At 37.6% G+C, this 17,780-nt stretch overlaps 1 protein-coding gene across 6 annotated transcripts in view; it reads left to right on the forward strand.

Moving 5' to 3' along the window:
- Positions 1 to 17,780, forward strand: part of thsd7a (thrombospondin type 1 domain containing 7A) — a 339,030-nt gene that overhangs the window by 292,407 nt on the left and 28,843 nt on the right. For all 6 annotated transcript variants that reach the window (XM_062957499.1, XM_062957495.1, XM_062957498.1 and 3 more), the window contains 5 exons: positions 1,936 to 2,114; positions 9,150 to 9,283; positions 10,121 to 10,274; positions 10,808 to 10,949; positions 12,215 to 12,330. In XM_062957499.1, coding sequence (XP_062813569.1) covers positions 1,936 to 2,114; positions 9,150 to 9,283; positions 10,121 to 10,274; positions 10,808 to 10,949; positions 12,215 to 12,330 — 725 coding nt within the window. The remainder of the gene's footprint in view (positions 1 to 1,935; positions 2,115 to 9,149; positions 9,284 to 10,120; positions 10,275 to 10,807; positions 10,950 to 12,214; positions 12,331 to 17,780) is intronic.

Here is a 17,780-nt window from a genome sequence, read left to right on the forward strand (position 1 = left end):
AATCAATCAATCAAAGCTTTATTACAGCCCCAAGACCCAAATAGCTCAGCAATAAAAGGTATACCTCTCCATGAAATGATCTTTCACTTATCCATGAGTCACAATTCATGATTTTGCCACCCAAAACTGCCCATGTCAGCCTTATATATGAGGTAAAAAGTATATATGATTATATATGGTAAGTTATAAGGAACTCATGGTAGGCATTCCCCTCTTTCCATCATTCTTTCCATTTCTTAGCATGCTCAGCTCTCATTATCATCATTATTATCATATTTATTTATGCCCCACTTTATCTCTCCTGAAGGAGATGCAAAGTGGTTTAACATAAACATTAGCATACAATTTAAAATATACAAATATTAAAACAGAATTAAATATAAACAGTATTTTTAAAATTCACAGTTTAAATTCATTAAAATGTATTCATCACTCCTCCCCATTTTTTCCTTTCTCTTAGGATTTTGCTCTCCAGATTTTGGGGGAGGGTGCAGGGGAGATACCTCTGCGGTCTCTCCAGAACATGCATCCACCTCTCTTGAGTTTTTCAGTTGCCCTGTTTCAGCTCCTTTTTGGTCAATGTTCATCACCCTTGTTTGCTGTTGGTGGGGAATGTTACTTGCTACATCCTTTTTATAGCATGCATATATTTATGATACAACCTTCTGTGGAGAAAAATAGGCTGAAATAAAGTTTTTTTTCTAAGAGTTGTAGCAAGTGACCTTTGCTTGCCCTAATAACACTATCATCACCTTTCAGAATATTGACAATCAGAGCCAAGTGCCTGAATTTTCTTCCAAGCAATTACTATGTGTAGAATGGAGGGGCAGATGGCCGTTAATCTGCAAATCATTGATGTTGGAGATCACTCTCTCTTTTTAGCCTCAGTAGTGTGCAGAGTGTTAAGTTCACTGGTTTCAAGAGGATCAAGCACATTTAGTCTGCAAGTGTGTGAACATATGTTGTGAGCACCACCAGTATCCTTCAGTTTAGCTGTCGGGGTGGGGGTGGGGGTGAAATGTCAGATTGACTTCCAAGGCATTTTGTTTAATGTACTTCTGTGGATTTTAGGAATTATATAATGAAAGAGAGGTGGTGTCGATTACATTCTATTTGTCAGAAAGTCAGAACTGTAGATATTTGATGAATGTGAATCCTAATGACTCAGGTATTGCTTCAGCATAGTCCCAAATTCGTGTCTCATCTTCTCATTCAGATTCTAATATTTGGTCTAATGTCATGAAATGGCTGTGTTGACAGATCCTAGTCAAGTTAGAGTTAGAGTGGGTGGAACATGTGGCCCTCCAGACATTGTCGGACTGCATCTCCCACCAGCCCTAGTCAGTATATCAATTCTATGCGAGAAAGCATAGAAGATTTATTCCAACAAATCTGGAAATAGTGTGTTTCTGTCAAATGATGAGTTGTGGCAAGAAATTACATACATAGAACCTCTTATAGTACTATAATTTGAGAGTAAGAGTGGTTAATCAGTAAAGCCAATTGTCTAATGCGATGGTGGGGTCTTCTTCTTTGGTCATCTTGAATAGAGGCTGGACAGTTACTTGCTGCAATAGCTGTCCAGGACCATGAAGTCCCTTCCAACTTGGAGTCTTTAAAAACAAAATGTTGTATTAGGTGAGTTGTGTGGATCTTTGGTCCAAATTTGACCATCCTGGGGTCCCAGTACCTTTGGAATTTTTCCAGCTTTTTATGTGCTTTCCCTCAATCCTACAATTGAAGTTTTCCTCCTAAACCTTAGTTGAAGAACGCGCTGTCATTTTGTAATGTCAGTCTTTTGCTTTCAAACCTCCTGAGAACACTGAAATTGAACTCAATTATACTGAAAGGGGTTCTTGGACAAGATGAAGCTTTAACCTGATCCAGACTTGTTCTTCCTATCTTCTGACTGTATTTTGACCTTTCTTCACTCAGGATACATTGAAGAGGCCTGCATCATTCCTTGCCCTTCAGACTGCAAGCTCAGTGAATGGTCCAATTGGTCTCGCTGCAGCAAATCATGTGGCAGTGGTGTTAAAGTCAGATCTAAATGGCTCCGGGAGAAACCCTACAATGGTGGAAGACCCTGCCCTAAGCTGGATCATGTCAATCAGGTATTTTCTTACTCCGTCATCAGCATTCCTCATTTTTCAGAACTACATGAATAAGAAGAACAGCTTTTCCTTCTAAATATCTTATGTAAGACACAAGTATCAAAATACATAAAGACCCAGGAAAGGGGGGAAATGACTAGCTTACTCTAACATTTATCACTTGTATCTTTTTGTTTTTGTTCAAGTACTGACTTAAATGTTTCTTTAACCTATTACATTTGTAACATGTGGAAACTTTGTGAGTTATGTAAGAGCTGCCACCTTTAATTGTTCCCATTCATTTATTAACTTTGTTAAACTTAACTACAACATTATCCCTGGTCAACTAACCAACACATCTTAATGAAAATTGAAAATAATTGATATCTTTTAAAAAAAGGGAATCCTCCTTCATTGTTAGATAGGATGGAATATGTCTTCCACATATCTTGGAAATGTTACATTTTGGTGTATATTTGATTTTTTTAAAAAAATTAAAAGGAATTCAACCAGAAATTATTTCTCTTACGATTCAGATTGGAACTGGGCAAAAGTACTTGATGGACTAGAACATCTCTAATCAATAGTAGCTGTAGATTTCTGAGAGTCATCCAAAAAAGATACTTTTCCAAGTTGTGATATGACAAAGTCATGTACCATCTAAAGACAAGGCTTTTGTCACTTTACTGTTATTTTAATCATATGCAGATTTAATTGATTAATGAATTAAACCTCATCCATCAAGCTACGATTTCTTTCAAGTGGGTGGTAGTCATGGTTCAGGGAAATCAGTTTTCATACATTTGGGCAGAACTAAAAAATGGAGATGAGGAAGGGTTGTCATCCCTCTCCCCTCCATTGAAGTCAGTGTTAGAAGCAGAATAAAATTGGTCACAGGAGATTACAGTGCTGTGATGAACCTCCAGCAGATGTTAAATAAGGTCTGGGTTTGATTCAGCCTTAGTCATGCTGACAGCAGACTCACTGAAATTGACCAGGGTTATATTAATCATGACTAATTTATGCCATGGAAAGTATTGTCTGTTCTGGAACATTACATGGCAGGATCCAACCACTAAGTTTACAAAGCCCATGCAGCCTTGTTCCTTGCTCAGACTATTAAACCATAGAAAAAAGCAGTATTGTCTGTCTTTGACTGAATTTATTTCTGTCTTGAATTTTGATTTAATCTGCTCCTTTCCCCAGTGAGGGAAATAGCAAATCCTCATTTCCATAAATTCCCTTTATTGTGGGAAGGAACATGTATAAAGGAAGAAACCATGTTGGCCATTCCTGAATAAGATGTATATTCACTAAATGCCATCATGTTGACATTTTGTACGCACAGAAGGAAATGGCCTGCTGATTTGATTTTCCACTTAAGAGGATGTAATTAGTTCTAGTTTAGACCATAATGTGTTAATCTAAAGCTAATAAACCAAATTTGTAATCCAATTTAACACCAAATACAAGTGAGCATGAAGTCTAGGTTTAGTAAGGTAGGTATTTGCACATGGAAGAAAAATATTTTCATATATATCTTTGACTTTCTGGGTAATACATAGAAAACACTTCCCCTTCTTTAGATAATACTAGATGGATCGTGAAGCTAGTTCTATTCCAAATGTGGTGAGATTTATTCCTACAGCAATGCTGCCCTCCCATGGTAGCTGGTATACTTTTCGTTGAATTTCTAGATTTACTTTTCTCATTAGAAGGGTTCATCCATATAATCACTTCTGTTTGTCATTGACTTAGTACTGATTGCAAGAATCTTCTTTTAATATATACTTCTTGCTCCTAGATTTATGCTTATTTACTTACAGTGACACATTTCGTACATTTTACTGGACTAAAAAATGTTGGATATGGATATAAATGGACAGAAAAATTTGCTCAGTTCATGTTGTAGGATGGTAAAGTGGCTGTTTCTTTGCAAAAACAAATTGGCAGATGTGAATGGTGCAAAGTATAGCTTCAGATTCAATAAATAAAAGGATTACAGTGAGGAGGGATGGAACAGGGGCAGAATGACAAACAGTGCAAAACATTTTGTTTAGAACAGTCACTGAAACATTTATATCAATATCGTAAACTATAGATTCCTGTGGGAAGAAAAAAACAAGGCATGCATATATGTACACATGAGTTACATGCACAGAATTAGCAAAAAACAGAGTATAAAACTTGCACAATGGATTAGATCCAGTACCTGGATTCTGCTACTAAGGACACATCAATATGGGAAACTCCAAGGCTAGCCATGGAAACAACTGAACTTTCTGTCTCCATTCTGCTATGAAGGGAGGACACAGTCCAGATTGTCAAACCAGTTCAGCCCTGATGGATTTCCATCATAGAATCATAGAATAGTAGAGTTGGAAGAGACCTCATGGGCCATCCAGTCCAACCCCCTGCCAAGAAGCAGGAAATCGCTTGGTGATCTTGTCACGGTGGTTGATGTGGTAATGGATCTCCAAAGAGTTGACATTTGCTGAGGTTCACATAGATGCCCACATGATCCAGAGAGTGGAGGGAGGGGGGAGAAAAAAGGTGATCTTTCTCATCTCTGAGCTATGGATCATTCCCCAACTTTGCCTAACATAGGAAACCACATTAAGCGACCCTGTCCCATGTTGGAGGCGAGAAAGGATTGTGTGTTATGTGGATTCCACAAGGCTGATTCTCTCCTGACCTAGATTATGCTACTTGTGTAGATATTCCCTAAAAGAATCGCTTTCAACCATTCACCTGATTTCATCACATTCAAGAAAGGAAGGGGATGCCTTGATTTTCTGTGTAGATCCTTCAGCCTGGTGAGACTGGACTATTAGAATATGCAAAGAAATTGGATAATGCAGTAACAATTAAAAAACAAAGCAGTGCAGCAGTAACTAAAAACTACATGAAAAGGTGCTCTGAGTTTAAAACCTAGAGACAGCATCCTTTCATATTAAATTTATTATATTCTGAATCTGTGCATGTGGAAATGCCACTCATACAGCTTGCATCAATGTCTTGATAGCTGCCTGTGGCTGTGTGATTAGTCTGCACTTTATCTTCATCTTAAAGGAGATGAAGAAACGGAATATCAGTCTGTGTCTGCATTAAAAGTGGTATACAGAAATCACTTATAAAATTCTTTCAAACATAAATGCAAGGATTAGAAAATGAAGCCGACTTGAAGATCAGTTTTAATTACCATTTATATTAATGGTCTTTAGCTGATTCTGTTTTTCTTCTTCTTGCTTGAACAAAAGAATGTTTTGTTTCTAGTAAAAAAATACTGCATGTCCCAGACAACAAGGACATAGTCAGAAAGGTAGAGGAAAAGGAATAATCTGATGTGTAGAGTGAAATAAGAAATAGCATTAACAAATCAGAACCTTTTTTGATAATCAAAACTAGAAAGTGCAAAAACATCCATAAAGTATAGGAAATAAGTTCAGTGAAGTATAATTTTGCAAGTATAAGTCTTCTAATCAAGGAAAGCATGTAGAAAAGGCATAGAGATTGCAACCAACATCAGTAGAATCTGCTTTCCTTTCTAGTTACAGAAATAGAAAATAAACAAACAGTACTTGGCAGTATGTAGGATGTCTTGAATATCAATTACTTTACAAAGAAATGGTTACTTAATAAAATGTTGAGAATAGACATTACCTCAAATAAATTAACAACAATCTTTAACAAAACTAGAGCACCATATGGAAAACAAAAACGTTTATAGGCAAATCAAACAGTAAATTTATTTTCAAGTATGTAACTCCTGTATCTTTACTTACCCTCAAAGAATGGGCTAAATCTGCACTAGACCGCTAAACGATTATGCCCGCTTAGTCAATAATAAATATATGAATTACTTTCCATTGAAGCCTCTGAAAAGAAAAAAAAAACCAAATTATTGCACTGGAGTTATATAACCCCAATTAGAAATTTAGTACAATCCTATTTTGGCATTTCTGCAAGAAGTGTAGATGGAGAAACTGATCCTATTTCCCAATAGTTGCTCTTTTTTTGATTCTACCCCCGTCACCCATAGCATCTCTTAAAGCACCTGTCTTTTAAGTTTTGTCTGTACTACAAAAAAATGAAGGAAGTGAAAGAAAAAGAAAAATCCTTACACACTGCTGATATTAAAAGAATTCTACTATCAAAGGAAGTTCTTTGTGTAGAGCTGTCTATATCTAGGTGTCATGTTCATTCTGTAGACACATGTAAAGACATTCTTCTTGTAGTATTGGCATAGAATGTGCCATTGACCTAGGGAACAAGCTACTAAGAAGAATATCCATCTTAAGTGGATAGAAGGGCACTGTCCTAACTTCAGGGACCCTTCTTCCTCATAACTCAGCCCATTCAGTGGGGTTTCTAAATGTTATGTATAGGGCTGAGGAAGGCTGCCATTGGAAGAGGACCATCAACATTAATTTCCTTTAGTCCAGTTTGGATCCAGCTTGCCAGCATTTTCAGTGCCATGCATGGAATAACCATATTCTATAGATATGGGAGAAAGATCATTAGAGATGAGGCATAGAGACTTTCTCCTTTGATATTGTTTTCATGAAGCAAAGAAAGAGGGTTCAATAAGCAGCTTGATTATCTCCTTCTGTTTTAAACTAGGTAAAAACATAACCTGCCATTAGGACACTTTAAACAAATCTATCAAAAAATTGGAAAGAATCATTTTATGCCGGACTACAAACAAGCATGGTCAAAGTCCATTATAGATGTGTAGGAGGCTTTTATCATGACACTTGTAGAAAGGGTCAAGAACCTGTAGTCATCAAGATATTGGATTCCCACCTCCCTTTGCTTCTGGCATCCTAGTCATGGATGATAGGAATTGGAATCCAATAACATCTGGAGGGCCACCGCTTCTTCACCCTTGTTTTTAAAAGTGTCTTCCATCAGTATAGTGGACCAAATGCAGATATGAAAGGATCATCTTGTGTTTTGCAAAGATGATGGCTTCTTGGAAGGATCAGTTTAATGCTTTGAAGCAGCATGCCTGTTTTTTAATATCAGCCTTGCTTCCTAACTATTGTTTTTATTTACCTTTGTTTGTGCTCTTGCGTTCATGGCCAACACCTGCCTCAGGCTCAGGTAAGAGTCAATGAAACAGGTACCCAGCATCCCAGCATGCTTCCAGATACAAGTCTCTAATGTGTGCATTGTTTGCTTTTGCTCGTAACGTTTATTTGAAACTATATGTGTGTTAACATCTAATGTTTTTGTGTATTCAACAATAATGGTTTTCACTGTGTCTGCAATGGGAGATAGGGTCAAACAGGTATAGAAACACAAAACTGGGGTGTAAAACGAACTGCTGTTACGTTACAACCAGTTCTTCTAAGGTTTGTTAGGTAGACTAAAGTGTGGTAGAATCATAGAGTTGGAAGAGATCACAAGTGTTGTTGTTGTTGTTGTTGTTGTTGTTGTTGTTGTTGTTGTGTGTCTTATCAGAGATCCACAGTAAATTTACAGACTGCTTCTGGGTTGGTGCAGGATTTTGAAAACCCTTTATTGGCTCCTTTCTAAGCAGAAGAGATAAGCAAACACTATAAAGGTTCAAAACATAAAAAGAGATGTGACATGTAAAGGCCACAGAAATAGTCAGGCCTCTCTGAGTATAGGGCTATCTTCTTTCTATGTGAAAAAATAAGCAAATACTATAAAGGTTCAAAACATAAAATGTGCTATGTAATTTAGAGCATCATGTAGAAATATTATAACCTGAGAGTTAACAACAATAATGAAAATAATAAGTACAGTCAACTGTTGTAATTCACAGTAGTATCTTCCAGACTGTAATGTTTAAAGGAAACTGTAATTATCAAGGAGAAGCAGATGAGTAGAAGAAAATAAACATGAGAGTAGATAAGCAGGAGGAAGTAGGTAAATGTGATGCTCACTACACCTGCTCATCTTGAAGTGCAATGATGGGAAAGGAGTTATGGTGGGATCTTTGAGGGAGCTATGGCTCAGCTGCTGCTGAGAAGATGAGGTCTCTGGCCAACAATGATATCCCTCTTAGAGTTTCACTATTAGACCATTTTCCTTATCCAATACATATCTGTCTTTTGGTGTGAAAGTAAGCAATCATGACACAAATACATAGTATATACCTTTTTTCTAGTTTCCAAATGGTAACATTGTGAGTCAGTAGGTAGGACTGGTGTGTCACAAGCATAATCTTTATTATTTATCCAGAAAATCTCAAGTCTTCTGCATAGACTTATGGGGCCATAGCCCTTTTTATCTTATGAGGAATTAATTCCGAAAATAAACATATAGGATTTAACTGCAAGATGGCTTCTCTGTCGTTGTTGTTGTTGTTGTTGTTGTTGTTGTTGTTGTTGTTGTGTTTATTTATACCCCGCATTTTCTCTCATCAAGGAGACACAAAGTGGCAAATATAGAAAGCTGAAGATATTCACATTTTATTTTTCTAAGACAAAAGCTTTCCAGATGTTGGACCGCAACTCCAATTGCAACTCACCATTGGCTAGAACTGAATTGGAGCTGTAGTTTAACATCTTCTGAAGGGGCAAGTGTTCTCACTCGTAGTTTGCAATCCAAGAGGAGATGGCTGTCTCACATGTTGTTTTCAGCCCATGGGCTGCACTTGCGTATTCACCGCTGCTGCTTATTGCTATAAGGGGACAAATAATTGAGTTAATTTCAGAACAAAAATTGGAAGGACAGCTGCCAACAAATTTCTGCCAATTATAGATTTGTGTAGTAGTTCATCAGCAATCAGAAGATCATATGCTAACAGAGATGAAGTTGTGCACTTAGGAGAATTGAACAAACGTAGGCTTTACAGAACAGCTTCTTAAATTTACACACCCACATACCCCCACTTGCTAATGCTGATTGCAAACGCATGACTTCTAACTTTCACAACAAATGTATTTTCTTCTTACGCTTTGATTGCAACCGCTTAATATTTTTCTAGTAAATAATAAAGGAAGCAGTGTTATTGCTTGTTTCATTTGTTTAGTATGTGCCTATGCGTGAAATGAGATCATCCTTGGTGTGTGCATTTTACAGGTATATGAGGTGGTCCCATGCCACAGTGACTGCAGTCAGTACATAGGGGTCCCTGAACCCTGGAGTGTGTGCAAAGTGACTAATGTGGACTCAAAGGAGAATTGTGGTGAAGGTGTGGAAACCAGAAAAGTGAGGTGAGCTAAAACATTTTAATGAAATCATTTGAAGCAGGTGAGGGAGGGAGTAGACATGCAGCACCTCCATTCTTACTTTAGAGCAGCACTATTTGGAATATTACTTTAGTGTAGAAGGGAAATTTTGGCCCAACTGATCTTGAACCAATGTTTCAGCTTTGATTTAGAAGTAGTTTTGGAGGCCTGAAATCTTTATTACATTTCCATTATATATTGGCTGAACTCAGATGTGGGATAGTATACTTAGAGTGGTCCAGTTGAAATCAAAGGAACTTGAGTTGGTCAAGTGCAGATAATCTCAATTGGTCTACCATTTTACTGTATCACTGTATATACTGGGATTTGAGGATCCATGCATTTTGGTGTCCATTGGGGGTCCAGGAATCAAATTCTAGAGCATACCAAGGGCCCACTGTGCACCTATTATAACACGGGACAAAGAAGTTGCTGTTTCATGCCATAATGATTCTACCATTTTTTTAAGAATATAAAAAGTGAATAAGAGATAAAACGTATTTCATTCAAGCCTCAATCCATGGAGCTGTCTTCAGTTGAAAGGACAGTGCCGGGGTTCTGAGTTAGACAAGGAATGGAAATGAGGGGGCATTAAGTGAAAAATAGTTGTGCCAAAATCATTAGTATATTTTTAAGTTAGAAGAAGTGAGTTGAAGACTGGTCTACAGATACATATAGGACTGGAGATTGGCAAAGTGCTTTTTGAGCTTAAACTTCCTGAATCCCAGTATGTAAAGAATATGTGTTTTCAAGTCTGTCTTGTGAATAGCATTTTAAAAACGTAGACTGCATTCCTTTCAATGTACACTTTGATTTTTCCAGATGTATGCAAAATACTATGGATGGTCCTTCAGACATTGTTGAAGACTACCTTTGTGACCAAGAAGAGATGCCTATCGGTGCTAGAAAATGCACATTGCCTTGTCCAGAGGATTGTGTCATGTCAGAATGGGGCCAGTGGTCTAGGTGCTCATTGGTAAGGCAGGGTTAAAAACAAAAGCCTATACTGATGGAATTGAAGAATATCAGAATGTTTCTGTCCTGACCTAAAAGAAGGATTAAGAATGAGCCTAAAATGTGTACCTTGCCACAAAACTATGGTTTCTTTAATAAAGGCCATTCCATGGTTGTGGGGAGAGGGAGAGAAAAGGAGGGTAAGAATACTTTGCTGTTTCTATAAAATAAAATTGTACCTTCATAATAACCCACTGAAGGAAGTTAGTCTTAAGCTAAAGTTAGCAGACTGAGATTGCTCAAAGTATGTGCTTTTTGAGTTGAGAGTTTACACTGGTCCCCCTTATTTTATTCCAGTATTTTAGTCACTATACTACACAGGGCTAAGCATAGTCCATCAAAACATCTGGGCGTCCCCTGGGCAACGTCCTTGCAGACGGCCAATTCTCTCACTCCAGAAGCAACTCCGGTTGCTCCTGACACGGAAAAAAAAAAAAAAAAAGCATAGTCCATGCTATATATCAAAATCAAATAATGTGTGGTTTCCTTTCGCAGCCATGTAATGGAAGCAATGTGAGGGAACGGCGAGCAGAAGTTATGAGGCAAGCTCAAGAAGGAAAGGCCTGCCCTCCAGCTGTGGAGACAGAACCCTGTAGCCTGAACAAAAACTGTTACCACTATGAATACAATGTGACAGGTAGTCATTTTGTTCTTAAGACCAACTAAGCTGTAAGTGGTTTGTTCAATGAAATGGATCAAGGACAAGCAACCATGTCCCATTTCTGTCTGCTTTATCTCATTCCCCTTTCTCTTGACTTCCCTTCCCAACATTCAGCTAGCATTCTGTTAACACTGAGCATGTTCACTCATCATTGGGGAAACCGATTTCTCAATTTTGGGAAACAAATGTGTAAACTTTGTGGTTCTCCCAAGCTTGCCAATATTTCCCTTTGCAAGCATGGTGCAATTTTGGCTGTCAACTTGAGGCAACTTTGTGTGTCTCCAAGGTTTGGGCAACAACATCCATAAACTGTAAATAGCCTGTAGGAATTATCATCTAACATATCTGGGAGTACACTGGATGGTTTAGCTGTAGTGTACTCTTTTTCATTCCATTATAATTTCTATGTGTTAGTATAGGACTATCACTTAGGCTCCAGGAAATCCTACAGAACTAGTAAACATGTAGATGATTATTCTTGTGATCTATAATCCTGTGGACACCTCGGTTAAGAGTTGACTTGGCTGAAAAGTACACCAGCCCCTGAAGCTGAGAGAGTTGGGATTTGAGTACTTGTTACAGTCACGTTATTGTGTGCCTTTAAGTCATTTCTGACTAAAGTAAACCAATTATGGGGTTTTCTTGTCAAGATTTGTTCAGAAGGGATTTGCCTTTGCCTTCATTTGAGACTGAGAGAATCTGACTTGCTCAGGGTCACCCAGTGGTTTCCATGGCTGAGCAGGGATTTGAACTCTGTTCTCTAGAACCCTCGTACAGCACTTAAACCATTACACAATTATTGTTGTTGTCATTGTTGTTATTATTTATATCCCACTTTTTCTCTCTCATGAGAGTCTCAAAGTGGCTGGAGACTCAATCCTGGCATTCTATAGTCTTTTACCTATATCCAGTTACTAGTCCCAATTAGGCTAGATTTAATGGATCACTTATGTGTCAGTTCACCAAGTTCCCATTGATTCAATGGATCTTCTATCATAGGGATTAGCATTTGGATTTAGTCTATTTGTTATTAGTAATGGTTTCCCAGCAGACCGATATGAGAAGATGAATGTAATTCATCCTTTTTTATTCCATTTCAATAAAAAAAAGGATGAATTACATTCATCTTCTCATGAAGATTAATTAGAGGGAATTAAATGTTCATGTATCATGAGTCTCCTCTAGTGAATGAAAGCCTCTCTCACTAGCTTCCGGTTCTATTTTGTTTCCTTTCCTACTAGACTGGAGTACGTGCCAGCTCAGTGAGAAAGCTGTCTGTGGTAATGGGATCAAAACAAGAATGCTTGATTGTGTTCGCAGCGATGGCAAGTCAGTTGACCTGAAGTACTGTGAAGAGGTAGGTGGATGCTTTTTCTTTTTCTTGCTTTATGAAAAAATACCCATCCTCCTTAACCACTTTTGTTCAAACCCAGTCGATTGCCACTGTACAGCATCACGAGTTCTGTGACAGATGTTTCCCACTGCTATTCAAGGACTGTTAAGTACCCCATAAATGAGCCTGTGCAACAATCAGTGTTTTTTGTCATTTAATTTCCTCCGTTTGCTTAAGTGTGCGGCCACAAAGGTATGCTAATTTCTCTTTTATCTCCTGAAAGTAATGGTTTGGGAACAATAAGCAATCAAGGTGAATAAGTATAATAAATCTTAATCAGAATGTTAATCATCATTCTAATTGGAAGTGATTCCTTTATAGAGCATTGGGCATCTGCCAGCATCTTTTGATTCAGTGTGTCCTCATTTTCCTGGCACGTTGGGTTCATATCAGTTTTTGATGCCCAGAGTAAAGTAAGGTACTTTTATAATAATGCTGTTGAGGGGAAAATTGTAGGATTGACAAAGAAGTAGAGCTTCTTACATAAGTGTGTTTAAAAAATGACTCCTTATTTAGCAGATGATTTTACTTCTATTAATTTTATATTGTATCAATGGCAGAATTGTCTGCCTTTTGGTGCTTCTCAACATAGTTGATGGTGTAGTTTTGTATAGTTGTTTCAACAGTCCATGAGTTTGTTAGCAGACCACAAAAGACTCAACCATCTCAGGCATCTTAGAGCATTTTATAATGGACAGAAACTTGTATTGTTTCTAGATCATTAAGAGGAAGGAAGAAGGCAAGTAAGAGCCAAAAGGGAATACACACTTCCAAATGAAGAATACCGAGATAGCAGTATGCAACATAAAAATTCAAAATGCACCTTGTGGTGATACTTTTGTTAGGTCATCCAGAAGGCACACAATCCATTTTTGAAGCCCACTTCCTTCCATTAGGCAAAAATGGTGAAAAAATCATGGTGGGGAAGACAAAACTGGCTTTCCTAGACTGCCATCCAAGATCTTCTCAGTATTGTGGAAATAACTGCATGCAGACATATGCTACACCAACAATACACAACTCCCATGCGGACACATCAACAACACATGTCAATCTCAGACACCGTTGAAAATGCTCAACTGCAACACAGTGCACAAAATGCACTGTTCTGCCACTGTCAGCAGAATATGTCCATTGTGCTGTGACACATAATCTGCCCCACATATGTGATGCAACTTACCCATGTGTGTCACCAACAAATTCCAGCCTTATAGTCACAGTCTGTATCTTTCTTACTTCAGATAATATAGAGGAAGACAAAAGTTCCAATTCTTCCTCTTCCCTCAAAATAATCCTGTGGGGTGAATGGGAGCAAAAGCAGTACTACTTTTAAAAAGCAGCTTAAAACTTGGCTATTTCGCTACGCATTTGAATAACTTAGTCCCCATGACCAAAAGTCATAGTCAGATTAATACACTTTCTTTCTCACAGGTCCCTATTTCCATAATAAATTGGACGTTCGTCTCCCACCCCTTCGGTCTAGAAATGTTTGCACTTTGTTCTTGGGCCCCAAAGCACTTTAGAACTATACTATTGCACCTTAGTTTAAGTGGCCCCTCCACGCTATCCCCTCCACCAACCTGGATGGTCCTTTTTATCTTATTTTATTTTTAACTGATTATATATGTCAACTGAGTTTTTATGGTTTAATGTGTTGTTTTGTTTAAGGTAATTGTTTTGTATAACTGTCGATTTTACAATGTTTTTATTGCAATATGTTTTAACTGTTTTACTTGTCCTGTATTTTCGGGCTTTTGTCCCGTGTTAACCCCCGAGTCCCTGCAGGGAGATGGTGGCGGGATAGAGAAATAAACTTACTTACTTACTTACTTACTTACAACCTGCAGTATATAGAAATGTTTCTGACTTTGAACTTTTTCTGTGTGAAGCTGCTATTCCACTGCACTCATGCTGTTATATATAGTGTGTACATACTGCGATGAGCACCTTTGATATCACAGTTCTCTCAATTTGTGCAATTGTGCTGATGCAACATTCTGTGGTGCTGTGAACCCGCATACCCTCGTAACCCCTCTTTCCCTCACTTCACAATTTTAACTTTTTAGAATAATTTCACAGTTTCAGCAATGAATAGAAGTGCAAATATGACTGTAAGTATTAAACACAAAACTGACAGTTCAGGAATAGTGAGGGGAAGAGTGGGAGATGAGGAGAATCCTGCCATTTGATATCACTTTATTGCTGACATGCTGGCAGAGAAGTGCAGGATTGTGAGCTATTGGCAAGTTTTCCCATCAATAGTGAGGATAGGTTAATCAAAGGGAGGAAACAGGCCAGCAGCAATGTGCAATCCAAAGATGATACACTGAAGCTTGTGTTTATTTTAAAAGAAACTCTTTACTGTGAAGTTTGTAATTGGACCCAGCTATAACCACTTCAGCTTCCACTGAATCTATCAGAGGTTTGGCAGGGGAAGGCGTTAGTAGAAGAAAGCAACAGATAATTATTTCCTTCTTTATGAATGATCTAGTCACTGATTGGTTTTCTCTTTACTTACTGGGTCTATTTACATTTCAAAATAGCATTCAGGAGGCAACATTTATTTGGATGTTTGTCATTGACTCCAATTTGAAGTTAATTGTGGCTGTATGTGTGCATGTGTACGCATGTTTAGTTATGACTCCCAATGAAACTTGGCAATAGGGTTGCACTGGTTTATATTGTTTGCTTAATGAGACATGATACCAAGTGTGTCTCTTGACATGGACATTTGAGAAGCATGGATATCTTTGTTGAAGCAGTATGTGAATTTAATTAAATGGAAAGGAATAGTCCATTACCTTCCATAAAATGGAACAGCTTTTATGCCACCTGCTACATCAAGTGGGACGGAGCCTTTCTGCCTTTCCAAAACTGCCATGCATGATCTATGTTTTAACATTTGGCTTTCTCTTCCACTTTGGCTCCATTTTATTATGGCCTGCTTACATTGTAAGCAAGGGATATACAGCTGAGTCTTCAGAACAGAGTGCAAAGTAAATGATACTGCCAAATTCTTCAGTAACCATTACATATTGAGAATTTACAAATAGTGTGTTTAGCAGTATATGCAGGAACCTTACTTCTTATTTCTGCTAATATCTGCTCTGCAGCTTTTCTCTTTTACAGGAATGGGGAAAATTTAGTCTTTCAAGCTTTAATAACTTCCTCCTTCCATCATGTCTGAGCCTTGTCTAAGCTAGCTAGAGCTGGTGCAAATTGTAGTTCAGCAATATCAGGGGGACCATAGCTCTGCCACGCTGAAATATCACAGTGCCTTTTTGTCAGATGGACAGATGGAAAACCATTGCCAGTTTATTAATTTCAGGGTTGTGCCATCTCAAAGCATGACACACAGGAGAACATGGTCAAATGTAAGACAAAACAACCCTATAGGCAAGTGTTCAGAATACTTGGTAAAGCTGCTTTGATCATACAAGTCCATGACAAATGCACTGAAAGCATCTTTGAACAGAAAGATCATACTGCTTGTCTAAAAGGCTGCACAAAAAGGCTAGGTGTATATCAAAGAGTTTCATGGTTGGATTCCTGCTGAGAAAGCCTCCTCCCCTCATTTATTCATAACAACTTGACAGATTTTGAAGGAGAGTACTAAAAAAAACTTTGCCATAGATCTTAGTAGGGCAGGATTATTTAGGTGAAGATAACTCTTCAGATAGCTTGGCACCAAGCTATTTAAGGCTTTTTACAAGATGCTGGTAATGATGGTAAGGAGTGATATATAAACACCACGCAAAACCTCCTTATAGACCCTAAGCCAGAATTCCACATCTGTAAAAGAAAGTAGAAGCAGTGGCATAACTATGTGAGTGTGAGTGGTACAGGTGAAACAGTCAGCTGGAAATGACACCAAAATGACTGTTGATGAAATTATTGCGTAATGCTTCAGCAAAAATGTATTATTTTTAAATAAAAATATTTCTAGATATAACCATAAACACATTTTATGTAAACCCAACTTTAGCTTACATATAAAAGACTAAGACTCTGTGCTCTATTTACTTTTTGAACCTTTTAGGATACATACAGATTTGAAACTTCATTCAATTACAATGAAGTTTCAAATGATGTGGTTTTGTTTGCATGCGCTACAAGCACACCCTATTGTTTTCTTTGCTACTTTTTAAAATAGTGACTGATTTAGTCAGTTTTTCTGATATTTTAACATATATGGAAATATGTTCATGGAGGTGACACCATAGGTTACCTCACCTGGTGACACCAGCTCTAGTGACGCAACTGAGCAAAGAGTGACAGACTGAAGATGAATTATAAGTATGGTGTAGAAATTGTTGAAAATGCTAGAAAAGACAAATAATTTGTATTGAGGAACAGAATGAGAATAATAAATAATAATAAATAAAACAATAGGCTGCTTTATTTATATATCTATATATATAAAAGAGTGATGGCATCACGGCGACTCACAAAACAACAAAAGTACAGGCCCCGCAACCTCGAAATTTGACAACACAACCCATCATCCATGCCTCCAGGTTGATACAACAAAAAGAAAAGAAAAACAAAGTCCTAATTAGAGGGAGAACAATAATTTTTTTATCCAATTGCTGCCAGTTTAGAGGGCTAATCTCTGCCCACTTCGTCTCCTAGCAACCAACTCCTAGCAAGCCAAGGGACAGCCAGGGTTCAGTTAGGGGACAGGCAGACTTAGGCTATCTAATTTGCACTGGATTATATAGCAGTGTAGACTCAAGGCCCTTCCACACAGCTATATAACCCATTTATAATCTTATATTATCTGCTTTGCACTGGATTATCTTGACTCCACACTGCCATATAATCCACTTCAGTGGGCATTTTATACAGCTGTGAAGAAGGGTCCTCATATAATCCAGTTCTAAGCAGATAATATAAGATTATCAATAAACAGTAGACTCTCACTTATCCAACATAAACAGGCCGGCAGGATAAGTGAATATGTTGGATAATAAGAAGGGATTAAGGAAAAGCCTATTAAACATCAAATTAGGTAATCGTTATACAAATTAAGCACCAGAACATCAAATTATACAACAAATTTGACAGAAAAAGTAGTTCCATGCGCAGTAATGCTATGTAGTAATTACAGTAGAGTCTCACTTATCCAACACTTGCTTATCCAATGTTCTGGATTATCCAATGCATTTTTGTAGTCAATGTTTTCAATATATCGTGATATTTTGGTGCTAAATTCATAAATACAGTAATTACTACATAGCATTACTGTGTATTGAACTACTTTTTCTGCCAAATTTGTTGTCTAACATGATATTTTGGTGCTTCATTTGTAAAATCATAACCTAATTTGATGTTTAATAGGCTTTTCCTTAATGCCTCCTTATTATCCAACATATTCGCTTATCCAATATTCTGCCAGCCCGTTTATGTTGGAT

The sequence above is a fragment of the Anolis carolinensis genome, chromosome 6, assembly GCF_035594765.1.
Source record: "Anolis carolinensis isolate JA03-04 chromosome 6, rAnoCar3.1.pri, whole genome shotgun sequence".
Lineage (NCBI taxonomy): Eukaryota > Metazoa > Chordata > Lepidosauria > Squamata > Dactyloidae > Anolis > Anolis carolinensis.